This window comes from Punica granatum, chromosome 8, assembly GCF_007655135.1.
Source record: "Punica granatum isolate Tunisia-2019 chromosome 8, ASM765513v2, whole genome shotgun sequence".
NCBI lineage: Eukaryota > Viridiplantae > Streptophyta > Magnoliopsida > Myrtales > Lythraceae > Punica > Punica granatum.
This window is the reverse complement of record NC_045134.1, coordinates 673,543-699,944: the sequence shown is the minus strand read 5'-3', so window position 1 is coordinate 699,944 and position 26,402 is coordinate 673,543. Positions and strand designations below refer to the sequence as shown.

The 26,402-nt window shown below is 36.9% G+C and overlaps 3 protein-coding genes across 6 annotated transcripts; all 3 read right to left on the bottom strand.

The window, feature by feature from the left end:
• Window positions 1-8,358: 8,358 nt before the first annotated feature.
• On the bottom strand, window positions 8,359-12,323 carry LOC116189447 (salicylate carboxymethyltransferase-like). 4 transcript variants are annotated; one of them, XM_031519112.1, is made up of 5 exons: window positions 11,975-12,318; window positions 11,470-11,874; window positions 11,133-11,387; window positions 10,580-10,869; window positions 9,474-9,728 (listed from the first exon to the last, which is right to left on the bottom strand). In XM_031519112.1, exons 1-5 carry the CDS (start codon window positions 12,047-12,049, stop codon window positions 9,719-9,721), a joined length of 1,035 nt encoding a protein of 344 aa, XP_031374972.1. In that variant the 5' UTR covers window positions 12,050-12,318; the 3' UTR covers window positions 9,474-9,718. The 4 variants fall into 4 exon arrangements, with proteins under 4 accessions (XP_031374969.1, XP_031374972.1, XP_031374971.1 ...); XM_031519111.1 differs by having other exon boundaries at window positions 9,584-9,728; window positions 10,535-10,869; window positions 11,975-12,320; XM_031519109.1 differs by lacking the exons at window positions 10,580-10,869; window positions 11,133-11,387; window positions 11,470-11,874; window positions 11,975-12,318 and adding exons at window positions 8,359-8,867; window positions 8,966-9,220; window positions 9,947-10,247 and having other exon boundaries at window positions 9,321-9,728.
• A 4,588-nt stretch (window positions 12,324-16,911) lies between these two features.
• On the bottom strand, window positions 16,912-18,732 carry LOC116187150 (salicylate carboxymethyltransferase-like). Its single transcript, XM_031515748.1, has 4 exons — window positions 18,599-18,732; window positions 18,033-18,437; window positions 17,696-17,950; window positions 16,912-17,432 (listed from the first exon to the last, which is right to left on the bottom strand). The coding sequence occupies exons 1-4, from the start codon at window positions 18,671-18,673 to the stop codon at window positions 17,067-17,069; spliced, it is 1,101 nt and encodes a 366-aa protein (XP_031371608.1). The 5' UTR covers window positions 18,674-18,732; the 3' UTR covers window positions 16,912-17,066.
• A 5,724-nt stretch (window positions 18,733-24,456) lies between these two features.
• LOC116187151 (benzoate carboxyl methyltransferase-like) lies at window positions 24,457-26,089 on the bottom strand. The gene is made up of 3 exons (XM_031515749.1): window positions 25,575-26,089; window positions 25,238-25,492; window positions 24,457-24,995 (listed from the first exon to the last, which is right to left on the bottom strand). Exons 1-3 carry the CDS (start codon window positions 26,040-26,042, stop codon window positions 24,630-24,632), a joined length of 1,089 nt encoding a protein of 362 aa, XP_031371609.1. The 5' UTR covers window positions 26,043-26,089; the 3' UTR covers window positions 24,457-24,629.
• Between the last annotated feature and the right edge of the window lie 313 nt (window positions 26,090-26,402).

The window sequence follows — 26,402 nt, the reverse complement described above, 5'->3', positions numbered from 1 at the left end:
TGACAAATCCACCCTCAACTTTTCGTAAAATTTACTAAATTTATTTGAAATTGAGATTTTTGGAATATGAATATTAGATAAAAGCATTCTTTCTTGCTTTTGCAGAAACATAAATATAATAATTGGAGATTCTACTATGGTTGGATAGCAATCCCCTGCACTTATTAAAAAGAAAAATATATAAGATAGACGGAGGTGGTGGTGTTTGGCGTGTGGCCACGTCCACTGCCCCTCCCTCCATTTTCGGTTGTCGTTTTGCTCTTTTTTTTTTTAATAATTTCACATTTTATTTTATTTTTTTGAAATAAAAATATTTACTTTAGAGCATGTTGGCCATTTCACTCAAATAGATTAGGTAGGAGAGCATGCCAATTGATGCGGCAAAGGTAGCGGCAAATCGGTATCTGGAGAAAAATAGTTTCTGATGACTCTATCTCAAAGGAAATGGTCTCCGAAGCAAAACTCACTGCCTCGCCGTGATTTTTCGATATTTAAGGTAAATTTCATCGTTTATGGTCTCAAACAGGCATTTTATAATTATTTGGGTGTTTTTACAATTTTAGGAAAGTTTATTTATTTTCATGCAATTTAGGTTTTCTTAATCCCTATTTAAGTTTTGTAAGCCCTATGGGTGAAACCATTAATTCGGATTTATCAATAAAGTTCAGAGCTTTCGTGCTCTTTGTCCAATCTCGGAGTTGATTCGAATTTGATGTCTATTTCCTAGTATTCGTAGAATCAACAGGTAGTAGAAGGTCGTAATTTCGGTATTCGTGTGCGAATCAACGGGTCTGTGATAGGTTACTTGCGTGTACGCTGCGTCACCAATCTACCGAAAACACTCGGCCACAAAAGTCTCTCTCCCCAGCTCTCCCCCTCAGCCCCTCCGCCACAGACACAAACCCTAATTTTAGTCCCTTTGGGAAGCTAAGACCTTCCTCTACCCTCTTGTGATATTCTTACTTATTGTGGCTTTTTATAAGTCTATTTTCTTTTGTAGTATGCCTGGCGGACCAACCAAATGTCATTCTTTTGTAATTCATTTGTAATATTTTGGTATTTTTTTCTGTATCCGCTTTAGCGGTGGACTGTTGTATGCATTTGGATATTTATGAAGGATCCTTATTGGCTTTCAAGCAAAAAAAAAAAAAAAGAAAAAGAAAGAAAGGAAAACACTTGGCCACACGTCCCTCAAGTTGTATCATTCTTTTCCAAAGCCAGTTATGATCCATCCATTTGAATAAATTTGCACGGCTCTCTATTGCACATCTTGTCTCATCTTTGACGTTGCATTAATTTCACGAGTTTGATAATATTTCCCATATATTTTCACATGTTGTCTTCAGATATTATCAATTTCTAGATTAATAATGGAAATTATCAAAAAGATGAGGTAATGCAATGGTGTATGCCTTCATCTGGTAATCAAGATGTTTCAGTTTTAATACTTGTTTGGGATCACCCATGTCCTTTTATTGTACTATGTTCGGGAGTCTCACTATGTAACAGAAATAAAAAGGGAAATTATCATTTATTATTTGTGGGGTTTGAGATAATCCATGGTCATGGCCCATAGCCATAGGTGGCATCAAAGGATGCAGAACTTACAATTGACTATTGTACTTGTAGCTGCAATGCGCAAACAATGGGAGCGTGCCTGGCACAGCAGACCATTGCAGGGTTGGGGGCCTCGCTCGCCGGTTGGCCCCTATCCGCACACGAGGTAGCCGGCGATCTTAGAAGATGCCTTATAATACATATAAGATTTTCATGAATTGCCTGCTCCTCGTCACACGTAATGCACAGTCGATCAATCTAGTGAATTGCCGTTGCATGGATAAAAAACTTCAAAGCACCTCTCATTGACACCCCCCATTACCTTTGCTTCACATTGTTTTGCAGGTTTTTGCTCTTGGGGCGAACTTAATTAGCTTATACCCGATGAAATTGATTGTGGATTATTGGATAATGTTGAAGCACTTTCGAGAACTGGCAAGAGCAGTAAATGGGCTTTCGACTCCTAATGAGAATTATGTCTTAAGTATCTATATATGTGTATTTAAAGTTGATTCCTAAACCATCAACAAGTTGTTGGTTAAAGTGGTAAGTAGCCTCAATCCTTAGGAAGAAAACTTGAATTCGAGTCCCAAAAGACACACTTGTTAGAAGGGGAGTAACATTTACTACAAAGACCCACGCAACGCTAGGTTAAATGACTAGTTTCTCATTACCAGCCACTTCTGCACTTACTTATGAGCCAATTTGTTATATATAACCACAACATGTTATGGTAAGAATCGTATTTCGAGTGTCGGCAGTCGTGGAGTTTTTTGCATCTAATATGCGATAGATTAGACTCCGAATTTCCAGCAAGTTATGTTGGTGTCCTATTTGGAATTTGGGCTTCTGATTTTCGTAATGTATACTTCTCAGTTTTATGAGCTGATATATAAGAGTTTGATGTTTCAAACTTTCTTAGGTAGTCTCGGGACTTCTTCTGTACCACTATCACCCCTTTAATTAATATTCAAGCCATGTATAAGCAAGCCATGCTATATATAATTCAATCGTGCTCGCAGAATTTAGATTTCATCCGAAAGACATAATCAATCAACTAGAAGCACAAAATTAACGGTGACAGGCAGCTTTTTGAAGTTTCTATAAAGATCTGGTAAAGGCTTTGGATTTCGAAGACGACCCTGTTGTAGATAGATCACGAATTCCTCCATTTGTCTTAAGATTTTTCGATATTCTCTAGATGTCTGTAGTATTGCTTTCCAATTATGTATTTTCCATTCATAAGGCTCAATGTATAACTATACTGTATATTGTTTAACAATTATTACTATCCTAGTTATTGACCCGTGCGTTGCACGGATTTAGTAAAGAAAATTTTATTATGAAAAGTTAAATATTAAGACAATAATTGATCTAAATTTATAGTTTATATATTAATATGCAGAAAAAAAATTTACACTATATATACATTTTAATATGATAAATTTTAAACTTAAGCTAGATAAAGTAATTCAAGAGCACTAAGTAAGTAGTTCATATAAAAGTATGTCATAGACATATAATCCTTATGATCAATTTAATTCGCAAGAAAACTAGAATCCTAAAAATTCAATATTTCTAGATTTAATTGATGAAATAATGATAATTTTAAAATCCATAAAATTTTAAAGTTAAGTATTTATTGTTATATTCTACTCTCCTGCTTCATATATTAAGTTTTCTAAATATGAATAATTTAAGATAAAAGGACCAATCATTTCGTTGAAGGATTTACTTAATGTAACTTTTATAAGGCTAATAATGATAATTGAAATTAATAAAGAAAAGTTTAAAATAATTCTTAATCTATAACATATATAAAAGTGTGAAACTCACAAAACGTTTCTCAATTTTTTGAAATTCTAATTTTACCGGTTAAACGGGAAAATTCTTGTAATTATAATCCGCACAAATCGATATAATTACTGTAAAATGTTGCTTTTTGAAAGATAATCCCATCTAAAAATATTTCCTCTTTCTCGTAATATTTCATTTGTTTTCTTCACATTTCAATTAGAGTTTAAACATATTGAATTGGACATAAAAATGAATCTTTCAGTGGAGATAGATTCTTAAATTACCCTACTTTGTGACCATGTGGTGAGTGAGAAAAAACAATTAAAATTACTACAATTAACGACAAAGTGTTTTTTTTTGTTACAATTGGAGGCTCATGGCTTAGTAGAAGGAAATGAAAATGAAAATGAAATCTAAATAAAGGGGCACAAGTAGTCCCACTAATTAGAATTAAACCCGAAACTTTTAGATTATCTGGCGAGGGTGTTAGTCACTGCGTTACACCCCTTATTCTTAATTAACAACAAAGTTTTAGTGTTTGATTTTTCTAAAACTCAAAACCATAACAATCATATACTTTGTTGTTTAACTGGAATGATACTTGGAAGGAAATGAAGAAATGGTTAGACAAATAGAATTATTTTTTCCAAATCCTTCCGCCCTAATTAGGAATTTTTTTTTTAAATCGAATAGAAACTATTACTTAATTTTCTGTTCATACTCAAAAAAGAAAAATCCTCGAACTTGTTTTGTGTAAGTTCACCTTGCACACAAGCTGCCCCCTTTAATGAAGGTTTTTCTCATTCATTGATCATTGCCACGGGATTTTCTCTTTCATTATTTGAGGTTACTCAACGCTTCGGGTGCGTTTCGTAGACATTACGAGAAAATCATAAATGATATTACCTTACATTGATATGGCGAGAAAAAATCAATAATAATTCTTTAATGAAGAATAATTATTGCAATTATCTAAGTGATTAGTACGTATTCCTCTCTTTCATGTAATGTAATTTGCTGTTCCTCATGCCATGTTATGAGGTAAAATGACCTAAGAACTTCTCAGGTATTACACGTTATACTATTATGCTGCACTAAGAAAAATATATTTATAAATTATTGAATTTATTTAGGTATAATCCATAAAAATTTATTTCTCCAATTAAAATTTACTTTTAGAAAAATTTATTTAAGTTTGATTTGATTTCTTGACCATGGCCCCCCTTCTCCCCTCTCCAAAACACCGGAGCCATTGGTCCCTTCATGCATTCGCCTTTTGCCCTTTCAACCATTCTCCACGAACGCCCGCATGACCCCCTTCTCGCCCCACCAATTTCCATATGGTAATTTTTTTGTTACAATTGAAATATCTTAGTAAATAACTTCATCACATTTCTTGACAGTCTCCCCAAACTGAGGCACTTCCCACTGTCTGATCTAGCAATTTCGGCCAAAGCATTTCGCAAACCTCCACCGATGCGTTTAGAGTACGCCACCAGAATGGAACGCCCCTTCTCCTTACTCTTCCCAAGGTTCGTTCTGTAATCCCTTTCCCTCCTTTGCTCAATATCATTCTCTTCCAATTTGGTTGGTACATCTCTCTCCCACTGGTCTTCACGGTTAGAACTTAGATAGGAGGGACAACTTGCTGATAGTGGCTATGCCTGGGGCCTCCGCCTACAAGATCGGACAGACCTCGAAGATGAACCAGTGGTGGGTGCACACAGTTCACTGGAATTGCTCCATGAAAGAAAACGGCCTCCTTTAGCAAATGGAGGTTGTGAGGAATAAAACTGTAGGACGAGGAGGTACTTGTATGACGGTAGCGAAAGCTTTTCCCTTCTTTTATATATATATATTTTTTATTCTTGAACGGGAAAACTTTCCATTCACTTTTCATTTTTTTAGAAAAATTTATTTTGATCCTCCACCTTTATCTTTTCGATTTCGTCTAAAACCTAACTTTCTCGTTCAATTATATCCTAAATATTACATAATTTATTCATTTTAATCATACCGTTAATTTTTCAGTCAAAAAACTATTTTTCCATCCAAAATATTTATAAAATATATTATTTTATTACAAATTAATTTTGAAAATATAAAAAAATAAAAGTTGAAAAAAAAGGGGAATGAGGAGATACCAATTCGGTTGGGATCTCTCGATTCGGGGGAAAGGGGCCCTGGCAGTGGCCACCTAAAGGGAGTAAAATAAACAAATTATGTAAAGGAAAAATTAATGTAGGACTAAAACAAACAAACTATGTAACGTTGAGGATATAATAGAACAAAAAATAGGTTTAAGATGAAACCGGCAAAATAAAGATTGACGGCCAAAAATGGCCTTTTTTTTTTCCTATTCTATTGGGACTTATTCTTGATAGATTAATGGAGGGAAAATCATGTCACTCTTAAAAGTGAAAAATGACGAACTCCTAACATTTTGTAATTATTTTCAATTACATACAAAGTTCATACGCTTGAACGGGAAAATTCTTGTAATTATAATCCGCACAAATCGATATAATTACTGTAAAATGTTGCTTCTTGAAAGATAATCCCATCTAAAATCTTTCCTCTTTCTCGTAATATTTCATTTGTTTTCTTCACATTTCAATTAGAGTTTAAACATATTGAATTGGACATAAAAATGAATCTTTCAGTGGAGATAGATTCTTAAATTACCCTACTACTTGTGACCATGTGGTTAGTGAGAAAAAACAATTAAAACTATTACAATTAACGAGAAAGTGTTTTTTTTTGTTACAATAGGAGGCTCATGGTCTAATAGAAGGAAATCAAAATGAAATCTAAATAAATGGGCACAAGTAGTTCCACTAATGAGAATCAAACCCGAAACATCTAGATTATCTGGCGAGGGTGTTAGTTACTGCACTACACCCCTTTCTCTTAATTAACAACAAAGTTTTAGTGTTTGATTTTTCTAAAACTCAAGACCATAACAATCATATACTTTGTTGTTTAACTGGAATGATACTTGGAAGGAAATGAAGAAACGGTTAGACGAATAGAATTATTTTTTCCAAATCCTTCCGCCCTAATTAGTCAACGCTTTGGGTGCATTTCGTAGACATTACGAGAAAATCATAAATGATATTACCTTACATTGATGTGATGAAAAAAAATCAATAATAATTCTTTAATGAAGGATAATTATTGCAATTATCTAAGTGATTAGTACATATTCCTCTGTTTCATGTAATATAATTGGTTGTTCCTCATATGAAGTAGAATGACCTAAGAACTTCTCAAGTATTACGCGTTAAACTGTTATGCTGCACTAAGAAAAATATATTTATAAATTATTAAATTTATTTAGGTATAATCTATAAAAATATATTTCTCCAATTAAAATTTACTTTTAGAAAAATTATAAAAGACAATACATCACGTGCAACCTTTTTCCCGTTTCCGAAAAAAGGAAATTGAGAAAGTTTCACGATTGAACTCTCTTTCTATTAATGGAAATACCATCGAAAGAGATGGGGTGAATCGAGAAATGGATCTTGTCACCTCTGCTCTGCCTCTACCAATTGGAGTAGAGCAAAGAAAAACTTGTCTGTTGGTCAACATTTAATAAGTCCTGCCCAGAGGTAGGCATCGATTGAAGAAGAAAAGTCACTATATAGAATAAAAAAAAAAAGAGCGAAGCAGCTCGACTGGTTGGAGAGGAGATCGAACAGCATAGGTTGGTAGTCTTTCCGTCCTTCTCAGCGAGATTGGATAGGATTCCCTTTCTTTCAGGATTTCCCGGTCTTCCCAACTAGTAGAATTCCTGAAAGAAAGGGAATTTAGTTAGGAACAATGCCCAGTGCCAGAAAGATAGGCCTTTTTAGTTTGAGTGAACACCCGGTTTTGAAATAGAGGTTTTTCCTAGCTTTCGACCTTTCCTTGATTGCCTTTATTCCTTTCGCTCCGCATCCTTACCTTGCATCTAAAATAGAATATATGACATTCTAATTTTTATAATATAGAGATTAGTGAACTTTCACCCCAGATAAATACGGTGGCAAACTGGAATTAGACCAAGCCTTACCCGTCGAACTTAACAGCAGCATCAAAGCACTCGAACTTTCTCGATGGGATTGGATTCATAGCCCAGTTTCGTACAAAAAAGGGAATAAACTTTCCTTCTTCTTTGACGAGGTAGAAAGAAACCTAAGTTCGGTGTGCTTCGTCTGTAGTACTTAAACCTGGAACTGAGACCTTAGCGCAACTGGCCTTTTTCAAGGATTAGCCTTTTTGAGTTGAGCCTATTTGGTGACAGATAAGCCATCAAATTTGCCATATTTATCGTTATTTAATTTCTATACAACATAATAAATTATAAAAATATTTATATTCTACGCGTATTTATTAGAGTGTCATCAAGTTTATATATTATATAGATTGGAGTAGGGTTTATTAATGTAGTTTTTACTTTCCCATTTTACTTGCACTCTAGTAGTTCTTCGATTATAATTGAAGTTTATGAGTTTAGTACAACAAAATACAAATAATTATGACTGATAAAGGAGTACAGATAATCCCAAAACTAAAATTGAATATGGAAATACTGTGGTACATCCTCTTTCTCCTATTGTCCATCAATTTTATTTTTTATTTCAGTTACAATATAATTCCATAAATTTAAAATCATTAGATTATGGGTAGAAAAATCAATTCAAGTAGATAAGCACCCAGCTCCATTATTTCCTCAATGTTTCCCATTCCGTCCGTCCGTCCCTCCTCTCTCTCTCTCTCTCTACCCACTCTCTCCAAATACCTCCCCTACACGTAGAACTATACGAAGAAAAAAAAATACAAGACTGAAGTATCTTGAGAGTATATTATATATATATATATATATTCGAAGGAAATATTTGTATTGTTTGTATCATAGTAGTACATAATGCCCCGCGCATAGAGCAAGTTCATGATCTAATTGTTTGTTATTTAACCGAATGAATTTGCTCATTGGAGGGAGATCGATATCGAATACTCTTTAAAGGTAAGCAAATATCGTGATGCAATAGTAATCTTGATAGTATTTCTTGCTTCAAACACCATCGACATGTACTAAATATAATCTGGAGTTTGTTCTTATATTCTCATCTCGATGCCAAATTAAAGGCACTGGATCGATTTCATTTCCTTGTCATGGAAATGGTTATGCTGAAGTGCTTCGTCTTCTCCACGTCTAAATGCTCACCGACGAGCCTCGCATACCTCTCGAATACATTGTCCATCACTAGTCCGTCCCCAAAATGACTTCTTAGCATAGACTCTGTGACAGATCTTATATTATTGGCAACAATCCGCCCGCTCTTTGACCTGTCAAACGTGCAGCTCTCGTCGTCTTCGTGGTAGAAAGGGTCCCAATTCATCTCAAAGGTTTCAAGGTGATTGATGGTGAAGGACCCCTCTGCTTCTACCACGTCCCTTACCTCTTCCATATAAGGCGTGTAGAACGGCAGGTTGAATGAATCTATGTCAGTATCTTTGACCAGTCCCTGATCACCAATAGCGATAATAATTAACATGAGACGGCTCGTCGAAGGTAATATAAGCAAAAGAGTTTACGTACGAAAAGGAAGGGTAAGAGGGAAACCTCGTCAGCCATTTCGACAAGCGACCTAGAGAGCCACCACCAGAAGAGGCAGCAATCTTTGCTGGTGGGATCAGGAATGCTTCTGCCCATGAGAGTCAGGACCATTTCGCCCCCGGGGACGATTTCCTCTGCTCGGGAGCTCAGGAGGCTCGTGAAATCCCTTTGAAACTGCTTCAGGTATGCTTGGAAGATGCTCAGAGGGCTCGTGCTTGCCATGTAAATGCTCCCTTTGTTCTGTTCTGGGAGCTCCGGGACCTGTCGGTTTGGGAAGAACGCCATAGTTATTCGAAAACATGCCTGGGATTGACGTACAGCAAATTCATGATGGAAAAAATAATAATTCTATTCCAATCACCTGAGAGAGCCAATGAACACTGTAAGAAGAGTGAACAAAATGCAAGCTTCTGCTTGGGAATAGCCGGGCGTAGAAAGAACCGGGCATAGCAGATATGAAGCAGTTAGTACTGTTAACCTTGTTCTTCTCCTTCAACTTCTCATAGAAACCGGGAAGAGACGTGAACACAGAGTTGAAGTCGTTCCCCGGAAGGTCATTCAGGAACACGAGAACCTCAGGCGGGGAATGCCCCTTTTGGCTGCACAATCCCATTATGGCTTCAATCACCCCAGAGATGGCAAGTACGGAGTTGGGTCCCGAAGAGCAGCCCAAGTCTGCCACCGCGAAGTAGTTATCGAATAAGGCTTTTCTATATAATGCTCTCACCCGTTCCTTGACGAGCGGCATTGCTTTTAACATCACATTCCTCTGCCCCAAAAAGACGACAACACAAGACAAGAGGATGTCAAGTTTTCTCGAGATCATCTATTTAGTATATGGTCTAGGATGAATCAGCATATAAGCAAGTAATTTTAAAGGACCGAGTTTTCATGCAGTCCACGTAGCGTGCGAATATGAGTAATAGAGATCAAAGTATCAGGGAACAAAAAAAAAAAAAGAGTAATAGAGATCAGGGAGAGGACAACCGGAAGGGCAGAGTTACGGGCATAGCTGTTGGGCTCATGTGCATGGATCATTTGGAGTACAGACTCCACCTTCATCGTTGATCAGATCAGACAATAAACAAAGATATATATATAAATTCTTTGACAAACTCTGAGCTCTGTTTTTTAAATTTTTTTTTCGGTGGTAATCTGCTCATAATTTGGAATTGCAGTGCGCATATCTCTCTCCTATTTATAGTGTCGGTTGAAGCTACGTGATAATTGCTTGCCCGTGCTTCTCTTTTCTTTTCTTTTTTTTTTTTTGGCAAGTTAACGGGATCAAAGACCCAAGAAAATTAAAGAGTAACTAAGGGGACATACAAACAAAACCCATAAATATCGCCTAACAGTAAAAACTCTTTTCTTCTTCTTATTTTGTCCTTTTTTTTGGTTGATGCTTCTGCTTTTCTCACTTGACAAAAATGAAAAATACGTGACTTACTAGTTACTACATATATATATATATATATATATATTTCCAAATTATCTACGTACGTTAAAAAATTCTTCAATATACATACATATATATATATATATAAGCGCATGTGTTTAAAATTTATTTCTACGTACTTGGTCTTCTCCACCTCTAAATGCTCACCGACGAGCCTTACATACCTCTTGAATACGTTTTCCATCACCAATCCGTCTCCAAAGTGACTTCTCAGGATGGGTTCTGTGACAGATCTTATACAGTCGGCCACGTTTTGCCCGCTCTTAAACTTGTCAAACGTGCAGTTCTCATCATCTTCATCTTCATGGTAGAAAGGGTCCCAATTCACCTCAAATGTTTCAAGGCGATTGATGGTGAAGGATCCCTCTCCCTCTACCACATCTGTCACCTCTTGTTTGTAGGGCATGTAGACCGGCAGGTTGAATGAATCTATATCAGCAGCTTCAACTAGTCCCTGGAAAAGCAATGGTAAATAATGATAATATATTAGCTAGATGAGATTATCTTGAACGTGATGATATGAGCTTAATAACTTGAGATGTTAAATCACATCGTGATGGCCTTATCAATAAAGTTCGGTTTCCACAGAATTAATTTATCTAAATGCACTTGCACGTCCCGATCCATTTAAGAAATTTATCCGGAACGGCGAGAAGAAATTAAATCTTCTCAAGTACATATTATTATATATTTATGCACTGCAGTCGAGAGTGAAACCCCGTCAGCCATTTCAACAAGGGACCTGGAGAGCCACCAGAGGAGGAGGCAGCAGTCTTCGCTGGTGGGATCAGGAATGCTTCTGCCGATGAGAATCAGGACCATTTCGCCCCCGGGGATGATTTCCTCTGCCCGGGAGCTCAGGAGGTTCGTCAAATCCTTTTGAAACTGCTTCATGTATGCTTGGAAGACGCTCGACGGGCTCGTGCTTGCCATGTAAATGCTCCCTTTGTTCTGTTCTGGGAGCTCTGGGACCTGATTGGATTGGGAAGAACAGCATAACTAACTGAATATATAGCAGATTGTTGCTTTGAAAGAAGATGAATTCTTCCTAGACCTGCGAAAGCCAATGCACGCTGTAAGAAGAGTGAACGAAATGCAAGCTTCTGCTCGGAAATAGCCGGCCGTAGAAAGAACCAGGCATCGCAGATACGTAGCAGTTACTTTCAACTCTGTTCTTCTCCTTCAGATTCTCATAGAAACTGGGAAGAGATGAGAAGACAGAGTTGAAGTCATTCCCAGGAAGGTCCTTCAGGAACACAAGAACCTCGGGCAGCGAGCGCCCCGTTTGGCTGCACAATCCCGATATGGCTTCAATGATCCAGGAGATGGCAAGTAGAGAGTTCGATCCCGAAGCGCAGCCCAAGCCCGCCACTGCAAAGTGATTTGGGAATAAGGCTTTTCTGTATAAGGCTCTCACTCTTTCCTTCACGATTGGCATAGCTTTGAACATCACGTTCCTCTGCAAGAAATTTAAGAAATCAAAGGACGACAACAAGAAAAGAGTACGTACCTCAAGTTCTCGAGTTAGCATATGCTAGGAGGAATGAAGAGATAGATACCTGATGTGTGGAGTTACGGGCATAGCTGTTGGGTTCGTGCCCAGGGTTCATGCGAAGAACAGACTCCATGTTCATCCTTGATCAGAAGAGGAAACAAACAATGATATATATATATATATATATATATTGACAAATTTTGATCTCTACATATATGACAATTGAAGCTGAGGAATTAACATATATCAGTACATGACTTAACTACGACGCACAAAATTTTTCAAAATTTTGATTTGTAGAATAAAAATGAACTATATGTACGTACGTTGAAATATTATATATATATATATATATATCCATGTACATATGTTTGTTTGTTTGTTTGAAGTTCATTTCATGGGAGCTGCAGATGATGAGAACACTTCCAATTATATTTAAGTTATTGCAACTTCACCTGGTTCCCGTTTGGAATTTTCATGCAAAATTATGACTATAACTTTTTAAGCGCAAAATCAATTATAAAATATTGATTAATTTTCTTTTTTATTATAAGTGAAAATCAAAACAATCACTTACAAATTGGTGCATTTTCCTTTACAGATGGCAAGAATTTTCTAAATTAGTGTAAAAAATCCTGAACAATCATTAGAAATTTCCCCACATCATCACTTGGATATGTACAACGTTTGTACATGTAATGATAGAACAAACACATGCATCTAACCAATGTGGGTTAGTTTAAGCGGTTCGATACTTATTCCGCTTAAGTAACGTGTCGAGTTCGAATTTTGGTGAATATAGAAAATCAATATCATAATTGTATGAGGAAGGTAACGTAAAAAGTATTATTAATATAGAACAAAGTAATAAAGTATTAATCAACGTGGATTAATACAAGTGATTCGACGCTTATTCAATCTCAAGTATAAGGTTTCGGGCTTGAGTTTTGTGAGTGAAAAAATCTAGATAGGGAGAGTTTTAACCTTTAATGAATAGACCCAACTCGAATATGAATTAATCGAGACTTATTAACCCCGAATACCAGTTAGTCCACAAACAAAGATATGAAAAATAAAATTTAAAAAATAAAGATTTTTTAAAACAAGTTTTTTTTAAAAATTTTGTCCACATGTTGCATCCATGTATGCAAATAGGTCACTATGAAGGCGAACTCAGCTTTTCGTCACTTTTTTTAATGGAATATAAATAACGTGCTAAATTTGATAGAGAAATGATGATTTGTATTATGACATGCTAAATTTAAATAGTGTGTTAGGAAGTAAAAATGGTGACAAAGTGTAATTTCTTTTCTTTTGAGTGAGATAAGCATACTTCCATTTTCCTCCACACAAAAAAGTATGAAAAATAAAAATTAAAAAATAAAGATTTTTTAAAATAAAAAACAAGTTTTTTTTCTTTATTTTGTCCACATGTTGCATCCAGTGTGCAGATGGGGTCACTGTAAAGGCAGACTCATATTTTATCACTTTTTTTTAATGGAATTTAAACAACATGTTAAATTTGACAGGAAAATAATGATTTGTATTATGCCGCACTAAATTTACATAGCGTGTCATTATGTAAAAATAGTGACAAAGCTTAATGTCTTTTCTTTTGAGTGAGATAAGCGTACTTTCATTTTCCTTTACAAATGGCATGCTCTTTTAAGTTAGTATATAAAATCTCGAAAAGTCATTAGCAGAGTAGCAGTCTTCATTTCATTTGGCACCGCCGTGTTGTCGTAGCCATGCCTAAAGATTTTTTTTGCCAAAAGAATCTTCCCCTAGCCATGTAATCTCTCTCGTTGTTTTCCATAAAGTAGAAGCCCACATATCTTTTTTTTTAAAAAAAATTATTTCCAAATTTGGAAATATTTGTGCCCAGACACAATAAGACAATACATATACATCTGTACAAACCTAGCCAGCTAGCTCGGTAGGAGAGCACGCGGACCTGATTGGCACGCTTGATTCCGTATCATGGACCCCATATGAGGGATGGAGCAAGGAGTGGACAGCAGTGGCAGGAGATCAAGTGGCCAGGACAGCAGTGGCAGGAAAGCCTGCAAAAAATTATGTGTATCGATCGTATCTATTTTCCTAGCCAGCAAAGCCTTGTTATTTAGTTTGAATTTGTTCCCTTTTTATATATGCTGCTCGTCTGTTTGGCATTTAATGGGGTTTAGAAGGATTACATGCAAAGTTGCCATCCCCTGCATGTTGTCTACTTATGGCTTTGGCTTCTAACATTCATAGAATGTACTGCAAAGTTATTACCAGTGATCAGCTGACAAGAACTTATCCAAGCCATGTACAAGCCATGCAGGTTAATTTAACAATTCAATCTCCGCCAGTTGCAGAATCCAAAAGACATAACCGGAACCAAAAGTACGAAATCGGGATAGGATGCTTCGAAAAGTTCCTATAAAGTTTTCAGGAATTTCATTCGTTACCTGCGATTCTTGCATATCTGACAAAGGCTTCCGAATTAAGGGAACCTGTTGTAGATAGATCAAGAAAACTGCATCTGTATATGTTCAATGTTTGCACAAATATGGCTAGCTAGATTAATTACCAGGTAATGGTCATATTCAGGAAAGAAAAAAAAATAAAGAGGAAAGAATTACAGATATATATAAAAATTATAACATTATTCACGTATACAATTCAATATGTCTTTCACGGGTTAAGCATACTTTCATTTTCCTTTACAAATGGCATGCTCTTCTAAGTTAGTATATAAAATCTCGAAAAATCATTAGAAATTCCATTACGTCACTTGGATATGGATAGTACAACATTGGACATGTAAGAATAAGTTTTCCAGTGGGGCTCAACACAAGACAGCCCATTTGGCACCGCCTCGTAGTCGTAGCCAAGCCTAAAGATATTTTTTGCCAAAAGAATCTTCCCCTGGCCATGTAATCTCTCTCGTCGTTTTTCATAAAGTAGAAGCCCACATAATCTTTTTTTTAAAATTTATTTTCAAATTTGGAAATATTTGTGCCCAGACACAATAAGAAGACAATATATATACATCTGTACAAATCTAGCCAGCTAGCTCGGTAGGAGAGCACGCGAACCTGATTGGCCTGCATGATTCCGTATTATGGAAACACGGTTTCTCTCACGTTGGATGCGTGTGGATCTCACGGTGCATTAAGCATCCAACGGTAAGAAGATCTTTTGTCATAAGGACACGGAATCATGCTAGAATTTTTAAAAAATAAAATATAATAGAAGGAAGATATCGGAAAGTGGTAGCCAAGAGACCAATATCATATGAGTAGATTATTGTGACCAACTTGGAAAATACCTCACCTATTTATAGGTTTAGTGAAAACAAATAAATTGAGAAACAAGCAATCTAAAAATATCTAAATCAAATATTATGAAATCCAAAGATATCGCCTAACATAAATAATCCATAGCATAATATTTTGAAGTATTTCACTGCCTCAATTATTGAATAATATATCTCTAACTAAATTATTGGATAATATCTCTCATAGCATGCCCCTCTATAATTTCCCTGTACTGTGGGAAATACTCAACACCGTCCCTCTCTCAACCATGCATATATCAATCCTTTTTCGAAGTGACTTATGATCCAATTGGACTTAGTTTATCACAACTTGTGAGAGCTGAATCCCACACTTAAAAAAATGAAATAGAAAATCATATGTTTATAAGAGATTGCATAATACAGTTTATCAACTCGAGTTTTTTGGTTTGAAATCTGCTTAATCGCTCATAGGCCCAGTAGAGATTTGACATTGTATCAAAGCCAATGTCCAATCCATTGTCGAGACAACCAATGTCACGTGAGAACGAGTGTTGAAATTGCAGCCCTCTCACATTTCATGAGTTTTGTAATATTTTCTTATATATATTTTCACATGCTATATATGAATTTGAATGGATTAGCATCTTCAGATATTATTAGTTTCCGGATTACTGTTGGAGTAACAACTAACAAGTGCCTATGAACTTGTGGGGTTTATAATATTCCATACTCATAGGTGGCATCATGCATCCAGAATTTATCGTTTAGTATTGTAGCTCCCTTGCATGCAACGAATATCACACCCACACAGTCGACCTTACGGGATTGTGAAGTCGATAATATAAGCTGGGCCATATATAGGTCCTTATGGGCCATTCTGGGCTTCCATGCATCTCAGGTGCAGACTCGGGGCCGGTTCAATAAGTCGGACCACTAAGAGGACGCTTGACTGGGGGTCTATCAGCCCATGAAGAGGCCCACAGGTGGATGAGTGAGTTGTGCTTCGCTGTGTCCTCTGATATTTGGAAGTTCAATAAGCTAAGACTAATTCAGTCGAGTCGAGTCGGCCTATTAAAGAGTAAATTTTTCTCAACGTCGATTTTTCTCCATGACGATTGAGTTGTTAAGGGAGGTTTTATGCACGAGAATTGTAAAATTGTGAAGAGATGTGATATATCTCCACAACTACAGCTCTTGACAGGTATTATACTACTAAGAAGCAATTACTGCATCACTCGCAGATACATCGATCATATTCATGGCTTTGAGTACTCTTACATTGCCGACTTTTCTCTCTGTATATGGTCTGTCATATGACTCATATGAGTCAAATTATGGTTACTGTAGCTAGTTATAGCCGGCAAAGCCTTGTTAATTTAGTTTGAATCTATTTCCTTATTACGGTGCTTGTCTGTCTTTCTGGCATTATATGAAGTTACAAGGGATTACAAGCAAAATTGACAATACATCCCCTAATTTAGCATGCTATGGTTTTGGCTTCCGATTTTCATACTATATTGTACTACTATCAATGTTATATAGGAGTGAGCTGATAAGAATTAAGAGTTTATTGCTTTCCTCTTATACGTATTTCCGCCCATGAGGCTCAATGTCTTGTGTATTGTTTTATTTATACCAATTTCCGAGTGGATTTGCACCTTGGAGAGGGAGATGGATATCGAATATATTTGTTTAATGGTCAGCAAACACGTACCTTGACAGAATACTAATCTCGATTGGCCGTATTATATTATTGCTTCAAACAACCCTAAGGTATTATTGCTTCAACATGGACTAAACTCAGTACTTATTTCATGTTTGCTCTTTTATTCTTATCTCAGTGCCAAAGTAGTAGAGGCAGAGATCGATTTCATTTCCTTGTCATGGAAACGGCTATGTTGAAGTGCTTGGTCTTCTCCACTGATAGATGCTCACCCACGAGCCTCGCATGCCTCTCAAATAAATCGTCCATCATCAGTCCTTCTCCAAAGTGACTTCTCAGTATCGGTTCTGTGACCGATCTTATACAGTCAGCCACGTTCCGCCCACTCTTCAACTTGTCAAACACATAGCTCTCGTCGTCTTCATGGCAGAAAGGATCCCAATTCACTACAAAGGTTTCGAGGTGATTGATGGTGAAGGATCCTTCTTCCTCTACCACATCTCTTACTTCATGTTTGTAGGGCGTGTAGAATGGCAGGTTGAATGAATCTATATCAGCAGCTTCGACTAGTCCCTGGAAAAGCAATGGTAAATAATGATAATATATTAGCTAGATGAGATTATCCTGAAGGTGATGGTATGAGCTTAACAACCTGAGATGTTAAATCACATCGTGATGGCCTTATCAATAAAGTTCGGTTTCCACAGAATTAATTTATCTATTTGAACTTGCACGTCCCGATCCATTTAAGAAATTTATCCGGAACTGTGAGAAGAAATTAAATCTTCTCACGTACATATTATTACATATTTATGCACCGCAGTCGAGAGTGAAACCTGGTCAGCCATTTCAACAAGGGACCTGGAGAGCCACCAGAAGAGGAGGCAGCAGTCTTTGCTGGTGGGATCAGGAATGCTTCTGCCGATGAGAATCAGGACCATTTCGCCGCCGGGGACAATTTCCTCTGCGCGGGAGCTCAGGAGGTTCGTAAAATCCTTTTGGAACTGCTTTATGTATGCTTGGAAGACGCTCGAAGGGCTCGTGCTTGCCATGTAAATGCTCCCTTTGTTCTGCTCTGGGAGCTCTGGGACCTGATCAGATTGGGAAGAACAGCATAACTAACTGAATATATAGCAAATTGTTGCTTTGAAAGAAGATGAATTCTTCCTAGACCTGCGAAAGCCAATGCACACTGTAAGAAGAGTGAACGAAATGCAAGCTTCTGCTCGGAAATAGCCGGCCATAGAAAGAACCAGGCATCGCAGATACGTAGCAGTTAATTTCAACTCTGTTCTTCTCCTTCAGATTCTCATAGAAACTGGGAAGAGATGAGAGGACAGTTTTGAAGTCGTTCCCTGGAAGGTCGTTCAGGAACACAAGAACCTCGGGCAGCGAACGCCCCGTTTGGCTGCACAATCCCGATATGGCTTCAATGATCCAGGAGATGGCAAGTAGAGAGTTCGGTCCCGAAGCGCAGCCCAAGTCCGCCAGTGCAAAGTACTTCGGGAATATGGCTTTTCTGTATAAGGCGCTCACTCTTTCCTTCACGATTGGCATCGTTTTGAACAACACGTTCCTCTGCAAGAAATTTAAGAAATCAAAGGACGAAGACAAACAAGAGTACGTACCTCAAGTTCTCGAGTTAGCATATGCTAGCTCTCACATGCATGATGCCTTCTATATATGAGCACGTAACGCCGTGTCAATGTAGTCGCTAGGAGGAATGGAAAGATATATACCTGATGTGTAGAGTTACGGGCATAGCTGTTGGGTTCGTGCCCAGGGTTCATGCGAAGAACAGACTCCACGTTCATCCTTGATCAGATGAGGAAACAAACAATGATATATATATTTATTGACAAATTTTGATCTCTATATATGACAATTGGAGAAATTGACGTATATCATATGCGACAATTGCTTGCTCGTGCTTCTCTCTCCCTCTTTTTTTTTTTTTTGTGTGGTGGTGGTGGGGAGAACTTGATAAATATCAGTACATGACTTAACTACGACGCATGTAATTTTTCAAAATTTTGATTTGTAGAATAAAAATTAACTATATGTACGTACGTTGAAATATTCTTCAATATATATATACACATTTACATATGTATGTTTGTTTGTTTGAAGTTCATTTCTTGGGAGCTGAAGATGATAAGAACAATTTCAATTATATTTAAGTTATTGCAACTTCACCTGGTTCCCCTTTGAAATTTTCATGCAAAATTATGACTATAATTTTTGAGCGAAAAATCAATCATAAAATATTGATTAATTTCCTTTTTTATTATAAGTGAAAATCAAAACAATCACTTTCAAATTGGTGCATTTTCCTTTACGGATGGCAAGAATTTTCTAAATTAGCAAAAAAAAATCCTGAACGATCATTAGAAATTTCCCCACATTATGGCTTGGATACGTATAATGTTTGTATATGTAACGATGGAACAAACACATGCATGGAACGAATGTAGGTTAATTTAAGCGGTTTGACGCTTGTTCTACTTTAATAACGTCTCAGGTTCGAGTTCTTGTTAATGTAAAAAATCCACACTATGAGAGTTTTACCCTAAATAAGCCGACCCGTTCAATTGGATCAGTCGGGCTCAATTGGGCTTCCGAATATCAAAATTCATACCGAAAAAAACACATGCACCTACGAAAAGAGAAATAAATAGGGTTGAAAATGCATGTGCGGTACATGTAAGAATATTACTTGTATTTTTTTCAAGTAAATTACTTGAGTTATAAGTAACTCGATGTTTTTCAAATAAATACATGTATATACCATTCATGCATTTCAAGTGTACGCGTCATAGAATTTTTCAAGAAAAGGGGATTCCGATTGGCGTGTGTATACAAACACAAGCATGTTTTTAATGAACTCATTGTCCACTCCACATGCACATAATTTGTTCTACAATTTGATAAATTCAGCATTTCTCTAAAAAAAGATAAGTAAATGGTCATTACTTCATTTTAACTACTTTAATTTTGATGTAACTGTAAGTATCATATATTTTATTTAAATTTTATATATCTAAAAATATATATAAGAAGAGATCTTGATAATTAAGTTCAATATCATATTTATATTCATTCAAAATTCATAATTTTTTCCTTAATGTCATTATATTTTATTCTATAGAATCTACCTAAGTCTTATAGTAAGGCTCGGTGAACGGAAAATGTCTTGCGTGCAATGATGATATTGCGTAAGATTATGTCACGAGATATATAAAAAAAATATTATTATTGTCAATGATGAATTATTTTTATCAAAAATAGATTTTTTCTATTTTTATTTACATACTAAAAATCAAAATGACAAATCCTTATTGACTTGTGGTATTGGCCCATAGTAACAATACAAAACTTTTCCAACGAAGGACAGCCGGCCCGCCCGTTGCGTGGACTGTGGGCGCAAAGCAATAGTTTTATTTGGCAGCGCCTCATCATTGCCTGTATATGGGCTATCGCAGTAAGATTGATGTGCTCATAAGATTGCTGTGCTCATAGGACGAAGTCCACGTCGAAACTTGAATTATTCAATACCTAGTTGAAAAGTTCCAATTATAGAGGCTTTGTGACCACAAATATACACAATAAAGACAACACATGTACAATGTTTGCACAAGTCTATATTAGAAGCTTTTAGGCATCTTCCTTCAACAATCAAACCTCTCTCTGTGTTCACACCCCCACCCCACTCCCTCCTCCTCCTCCTCCTCATTGTCTTTCATTACTAGTGTAAAAATTAACACACACACGAACGATTGGATTGGCGTGTGCTCCCATCCCGTCTCTTTCTCTATACTAAGCACCGCAAAACACGTCCGCCTGGACTAATTTGTCACAATTCTAAATTATAATTACTAGTGTGACCTATGACGTCGCATTAATTCCTCTTATCAATTTCATGAGTTTTTGTAGTATTTCCATATCTGCTATGTATGAATTTGAATGGATTAGCGCGACATTCAAATTATTAATTTCCAGATTAATAACGGGGTAACAACTATGAACTTGCGGGTTTAAAATATTCCATGCTCATTAGTGACAGAGGCCTTAATTTCATAAGGTAGCCCATATATATAGGTTCTTATGGGCTGTCTAGTCTTCCATCATCAGGTGCCAATTCGGGCCCGGTTCGATAAATCGGAGCATTAACAGGCTGCTGTGACTGAAGGGCCGATCAGCCCATGGAGAGGCCCACAGATAGATGACTGAGTCCCTAACCAACGTTATATTCAGGAGAATGGGAAAATCGGGAAGACCACTGTGCTCTACGGGTGATATATCTCCAAAGCTAAAAAGCTCTTGAAAAAGGCAGGCATAAAAAGCAATAGCTGACAGACAAAACTGCCCAAGACGGGGTACTTTTGCTGTTACGAAGCATAATTACTGTGTCACTTGTACATACAACACATCCGAGACTTTTGGCGTACGTACTCTTATATATATTAGTTGGAAGGTCACGTGCGTTGCACGTGGTGGACATGTTTATGAGTTGTAATGATATTAAATAAATCTAAATTAGTTTGAAGTGCATTTTTTTTATTATTATTTTCAATTCAGAATATTTTAATGTGATAACGACAGAGTGCCTGAACTTTATTTTATTTACAACGAAATCTATAGTTCAACGAACCTCCCTCCAGTGAGCTCACTTGAATATTGGAATCCAATATTTTTAAAGAGATGCACAGGAGGCACCAATATGCTCCTAGATGAAATATGTTGAACATTTGTTGGAACACAAGCATCGCGGTTCAGCTGATCAATGATATGTTTTTCAACCTAATGCTCTTCCCTTTTCCTAAAATAATCACAAATAATTAAAGAAGCCTAATAATATCTTTCCTTAATACAACCACGATGAAGAAAGCGTTTTCCGTTCCACTGCGTTCCAAATTACAAAGCATGGCCCGAAGAATTCCTCCATGATTTTGGCAAAGCAAATTGATATGTTTTTCTTTGTGGAAAAATAACAAAGAAAGGAGAAGAAGAAAAGAACAGCTAGGGATGACCACTTTGTATGATACACATTAAGTTTTGCACATCCAATAATTGGGGGAAAAAGATCAAAATAAAAAAAAGGAGTATAAGCAACTATTTTAAAAACTCTAGATTGAAAAAACAACACAACTTCTTACGCGAGGATTCAAATTGATTTACTCAACCTCAACATATACCAAATTTTAAGTCAGCTCTTGACATGGCTCGTATTCATCAATAAATAAATAAATAAATACATGCAGCAAAGCCAATCGACTATAAAGGGAAAACAAGCCTTCTTAATTACCTTTATTTTGATAATATTTTTTAAACAAACTATACACAAATACCTCAAGACCCTATATTACTCTCCCCAGCATTAGAGTGTCCTTGATGGTCCTAATTTAATGTTGACTATCAATAGCCAGCTTTGGACTGGTTGATAGATAGGACTCATTCTGACAATCAACAATATATTTGCTGCAATTCTCAGCGACCCAAGACCTTCATCCTTCTAAGTACATGAAAAAACAAAATAAAAAGGGTAACCTGCTTTAAGCCTATCTTTGCTTGTAAAGCAACAGCCCTATCTTCTTCAGCTGTTAATTTGCTCTGAGTTGGAGGAGTAGGTTGCTGGATGGTTTGAACACGCACTGAAGCCAAGAGCTGTCCTTGGAGGATGGAAAAACTACTCCGTCAACTCAACCCCTACCAATTCTTCCTACATTTCATCTCGCGTTAAATGAGCGTGGATCCCACGATGCATCAAGTATCTAACTGTGGGAATATCTAACCGTGGGAAGATCTCATGTCACGGGGACACGAAGTCATGCTAGAAGTTCCAAAAAATTAAATATAATAGAAGGAAGATATTGGAAAGTGATAGCAAAGAGACCAAAATCATATGAGTAGATTATTGTGACCAACTTGGAAAATACCTCACCTATTTATAGGTTTAGTGAAAACAAATAAATTGAGAAACAAGCAATCTAAAAATGTCTAAATCAAATATTATGAAATCCAAAGATATCAACTAACATAAATAATCCATATTATAATATTTTGAAATATTCCACTGCCTCAATTATTGAATAATATATCTCCAACTAAATTATGGATAATCTCTCTTACAGCATACCCTTCTGTAATTTCTCTAGGGAAATACTCAACACCATCCCTCTCTCAACCAGGCATATATCAATCCTTTTTTGAAGTGACTTATCATCCAATAATTGGACTTAGTTTATCACAACTGGTATCCCACGCTTAAAAAAAATGAAATAGAAAATCATATATTTATAAGAGATTTGGTACCACAGTTTATCAGCATATGTTTTTGGGTTAAAGGGGTTTTCTTAATCGCTTATAAGCCTAGTGAATATTTCACATTATATTAAAGTCAATGTCCAATTTATTGTCAAGAAAGCCAATATCACGTGAGACAGATTGTTGAGATCACATCCCTGTCGCATTTCATCAGTTTTCTAATATTTTCTTTTTATATATATATATATATATATATATATATGTATATTTTAACATGCTATATATGAATTTGAATGGATAAGCATCTTCAGATATTATTAGTTTCCAGATTACGGTTGGAGTAACAACTAACAAGTGGCTATGAACTTGTGGGGTTTATAATATTCCATGCTCATAGGTGGCATCATGCATCCAGAATTTATCATTTAGTATTGTAGCTCCCTTGCATGCAACGAATATCACACCCACACACGCAAGACCTTATGGGGTTATGAAGTCGATCATATAAGCTAGGCCATATATAGGTCCTTATGGGCCAATCTGGGCTTCCATCCATCATCGGGTGCAAACACGGGGCTGGTCCAGTAAGTCGGACCACCAAGAGGCCGCTTGACTGGGTGCCTATCGGCCCATGAAGAGGCCCATAGGTGGATGAGTGAGTTGTTCTTGACTATGTTCCCTGATATTCGGAAATCTAATAAGTTAAAATTAATCTTAGTCGAATTGAGTCAGCCTATTAAAGAGTAACGTTTTCCTAGCTTGGATTGTCTCAATGATGATTGAGTTGTTAGGGCAGGTTTTATTCACGAGAATGGTAAAATTGTGAAGAGGGGTGATATATCTCCACAACTACAGCTCTTGACAGGTATTATGCTACTAAGAAGCAATTACTGCATCACTCGTAGATACATCGATCATATTCAAGGCTTCAACTACTCTTACATTGCCGACTTTTCTCTCGGTATATGGTCTGTCATATAAGTCAAATTATGGTTATTGTAGCTAGTTATAACCGGCAAAGCCTTGTTAATTTTGTTTGAATCTATTTCCTTAGTATTTCTGGCGTTATATGAAGTTACAAAGGATCACAAGCAAAGTTGACAATACATCCCCTAATTTAGCATGTTATGGTGTTGGCTTCCAATTTTCATCCTGTATTGTACTGCTATCAATGTTATATAGGAGTGAGCTGATAAGAAATAAGAGTTTATTGCTTTCCTCTTATATGTATTTCCATCCATGAGGCTCAATGTCTTGTGTATTGCGTTATTTATACCGATTGTCGATTGGATTTGCACCTTGGAGAGGGAGATGGATATCGAATATATTTGTTTAATGGTCAGCAAATACCTTGACAGAGTACTAATCTCGACTGGCCGTATTATATTATTGCTTCAAACAACCCTAAAGTATTATTGCATCAACATGTACTAAACTCAATACTTATTTCATGTTTGCTCTTTTATTCTTATCTCGGTGCCAAAGTAGACGAGGCGGAGATCAATTTCATTTCCTTGTCATGGAAACGGCTATGTTGAAGCACTTTGTCTTCTCCACTGATAGGTGATCACCCACAAGCCTCGCATACCTCTTGAATAAATCGTCCATCAGCAGTCCTTCTCCAAAGTGACTTCTCAGTATCGGTTCTGTGACCGATCTTATACAGTCAGTCACGTTCCGCCCACTCTTCAACTTGTCAAACACACAGTTCTCGTCCTCTTCATGGTAGAAAGGATCCCAATTCAATTCAAAGGTTTCAAGGCGATTGATGGTGAAGGATCCTTCTTCCTCTACCACATCTCTTACTTCATGTTTGTAGGGCGTGTAGAACGGCAGGTTGAATGAATCTATATCCGCAACTTCAACCAATCCCTAGTAAACCAATACCAATCTTTTAGATGAGATTTAAATTGAAGGTAATGATATAATCTTAACTTGATATATTCAATCGCATCAATCAAGATGGCCAGCTTATCATTAAAGTTGGGCTTGCCCTTTTTTCCCCCCTTTTCTTGTGTGGAACTTGCATGAAGATCCATTGAAGATTCCCGTCCTAGACAAAATGAAAATCTTCATATACATAATAGTATGAACCGCGGGGTTGAGAGTGAAACCTCTTCGGCCATTTCAACAAGGGACCTGGAGAGCCACCACCAGAAGAGGCAGCAGTCTTTGCTGGTGGGATCAGGAATGCTTCTGCTCATGAAAGTTAGAAAAATTTCGCCACCAGGGACGATTTCCTGTGCCCGGGAGCTCAGGAGGTTCTTGAAATCCTTTTGGAACTGCTTCAGGTAGGCCTCGAAGATGCTGGGAGAGCTCGTGCTTGCCATGTAAATGCTCCCTTTGTTCTGTACTGGGAGCTCTGGGACCTGATCAGATTGGGAAGAACAGCATAACTAACTGAATATATAGCAAATTGTTGCTTCGAAAGAAGATGAATTCTTCCTAGACCTGCGAAAGCCAATGCACACTGTAAGAAGAGTGAACGAAATGCAAGCTTCTGCTCGGAAATAGCCGGCCGTGGAAAGAACCCGGCATCGCAGATATGTAGCAGTTACTTTCAACTCCGTTCTTCTCCTTCTGATTCTCATAGAAACTGGGAAGAGATGAGAAGACAGAGTTGAAGTCATTCCCTGGAAGGTCGTTCAGGAACACAAGAACCTCGGGCAGCGAACGCCCCGTTTGGCTGCACAATCCGGATATGGCTTCAATGATCCAGGAGATGGCAAGTAGAGAGTTGGGTCCTGAAGAACAGCCCAAGTCTGCCACCGCAAGGCACTTGTTGTTGGGGAATAAGGCTTTCCGAAATAATGCTCTCACTCGTTCTTTCACAAGTGGCATAGCTTTTAGCATCGCATTCCTCTGCAGAAAATCAAAAAAGAAATTAGTAAAGGACGAGCAAGAATTACAATAGATCATGCATGTGTAGTTCCAATAATAAGCTGCCCTGGGTTGGTAAGTATATGATGCGGGATTATTCGAATTTCCATATATATAATACACACACACACACATATATATATATGTATGAAATGTTGAGTTTTTTATTTAGCGTGCGTGGGCTCGATCGGACGAAGCACAAGTATTGTATATTATATATTAATATGAGCACGTAAAGGACACTTTTTTTTTTCTTTCCACCGAAAAAAAAGACACTTTTTTTTTTGTGCGGTTGACGTAACGAATATATGAGGACCTGAAAAGTAGAGTTACGGGCATAGCTGTTGGTTTCGTCTACAGCATTCATGCGAAGAACAGACTCCACCTTCATCGTTGATC

Coding starts and splice junctions, on each gene's coding strand:
- LOC116189447 (XM_031519108.1), bottom strand. CDS start 12,049: ATGAACATGGAGTCTGTTCTTCGCATGAACCCTGGGCACGAACCCAAC. Junction 11,388..11,469: donor GCGTGCATTGGCTTTCGCAG/GTCTAGGAAGAA, acceptor CAATCCAATCAG/GTCCCAGAGCTCCCAGAACA. Junction 10,870..11,132: donor TTGTTGAAATGGCTGACGGG/GTTTCACTCTCG, acceptor TTGCTTTTCCAG/GGACTAGTTGAAGCTGCTGA.
- LOC116187151 (XM_031515749.1), bottom strand. CDS start 26,042: ATGATCTATTGTAATTCTTGCTCGTCCTTTACTAATTTCTTTTTTGAT. Junction 25,493..25,574: donor GTGTGCATTGGCTTTCGCAG/GTCTAGGAAGAA, acceptor CAATCTGATCAG/GTCCCAGAGCTCCCAGTACA. Junction 24,996..25,237: donor TTGTTGAAATGGCCGAAGAG/GTTTCACTCTCA, acceptor TTGGTTTACTAG/GGATTGGTTGAAGTTGCGGA.
- LOC116187150 (XM_031515748.1), bottom strand. CDS start 18,673: ATGAACGTGGAGTCTGTTCTTCGCATGAACCCTGGGCACGAACCCAAC. Junction 18,438..18,598: donor CCCGTAACTCTACACATCAG/GTATATATCTTT, acceptor AATTTCTTGCAG/AGGAACGTGTTGTTCAAAAC. Junction 17,951..18,032: donor GTGTGCATTGGCTTTCGCAG/GTCTAGGAAGAA, acceptor CAATCTGATCAG/GTCCCAGAGCTCCCAGAGCA.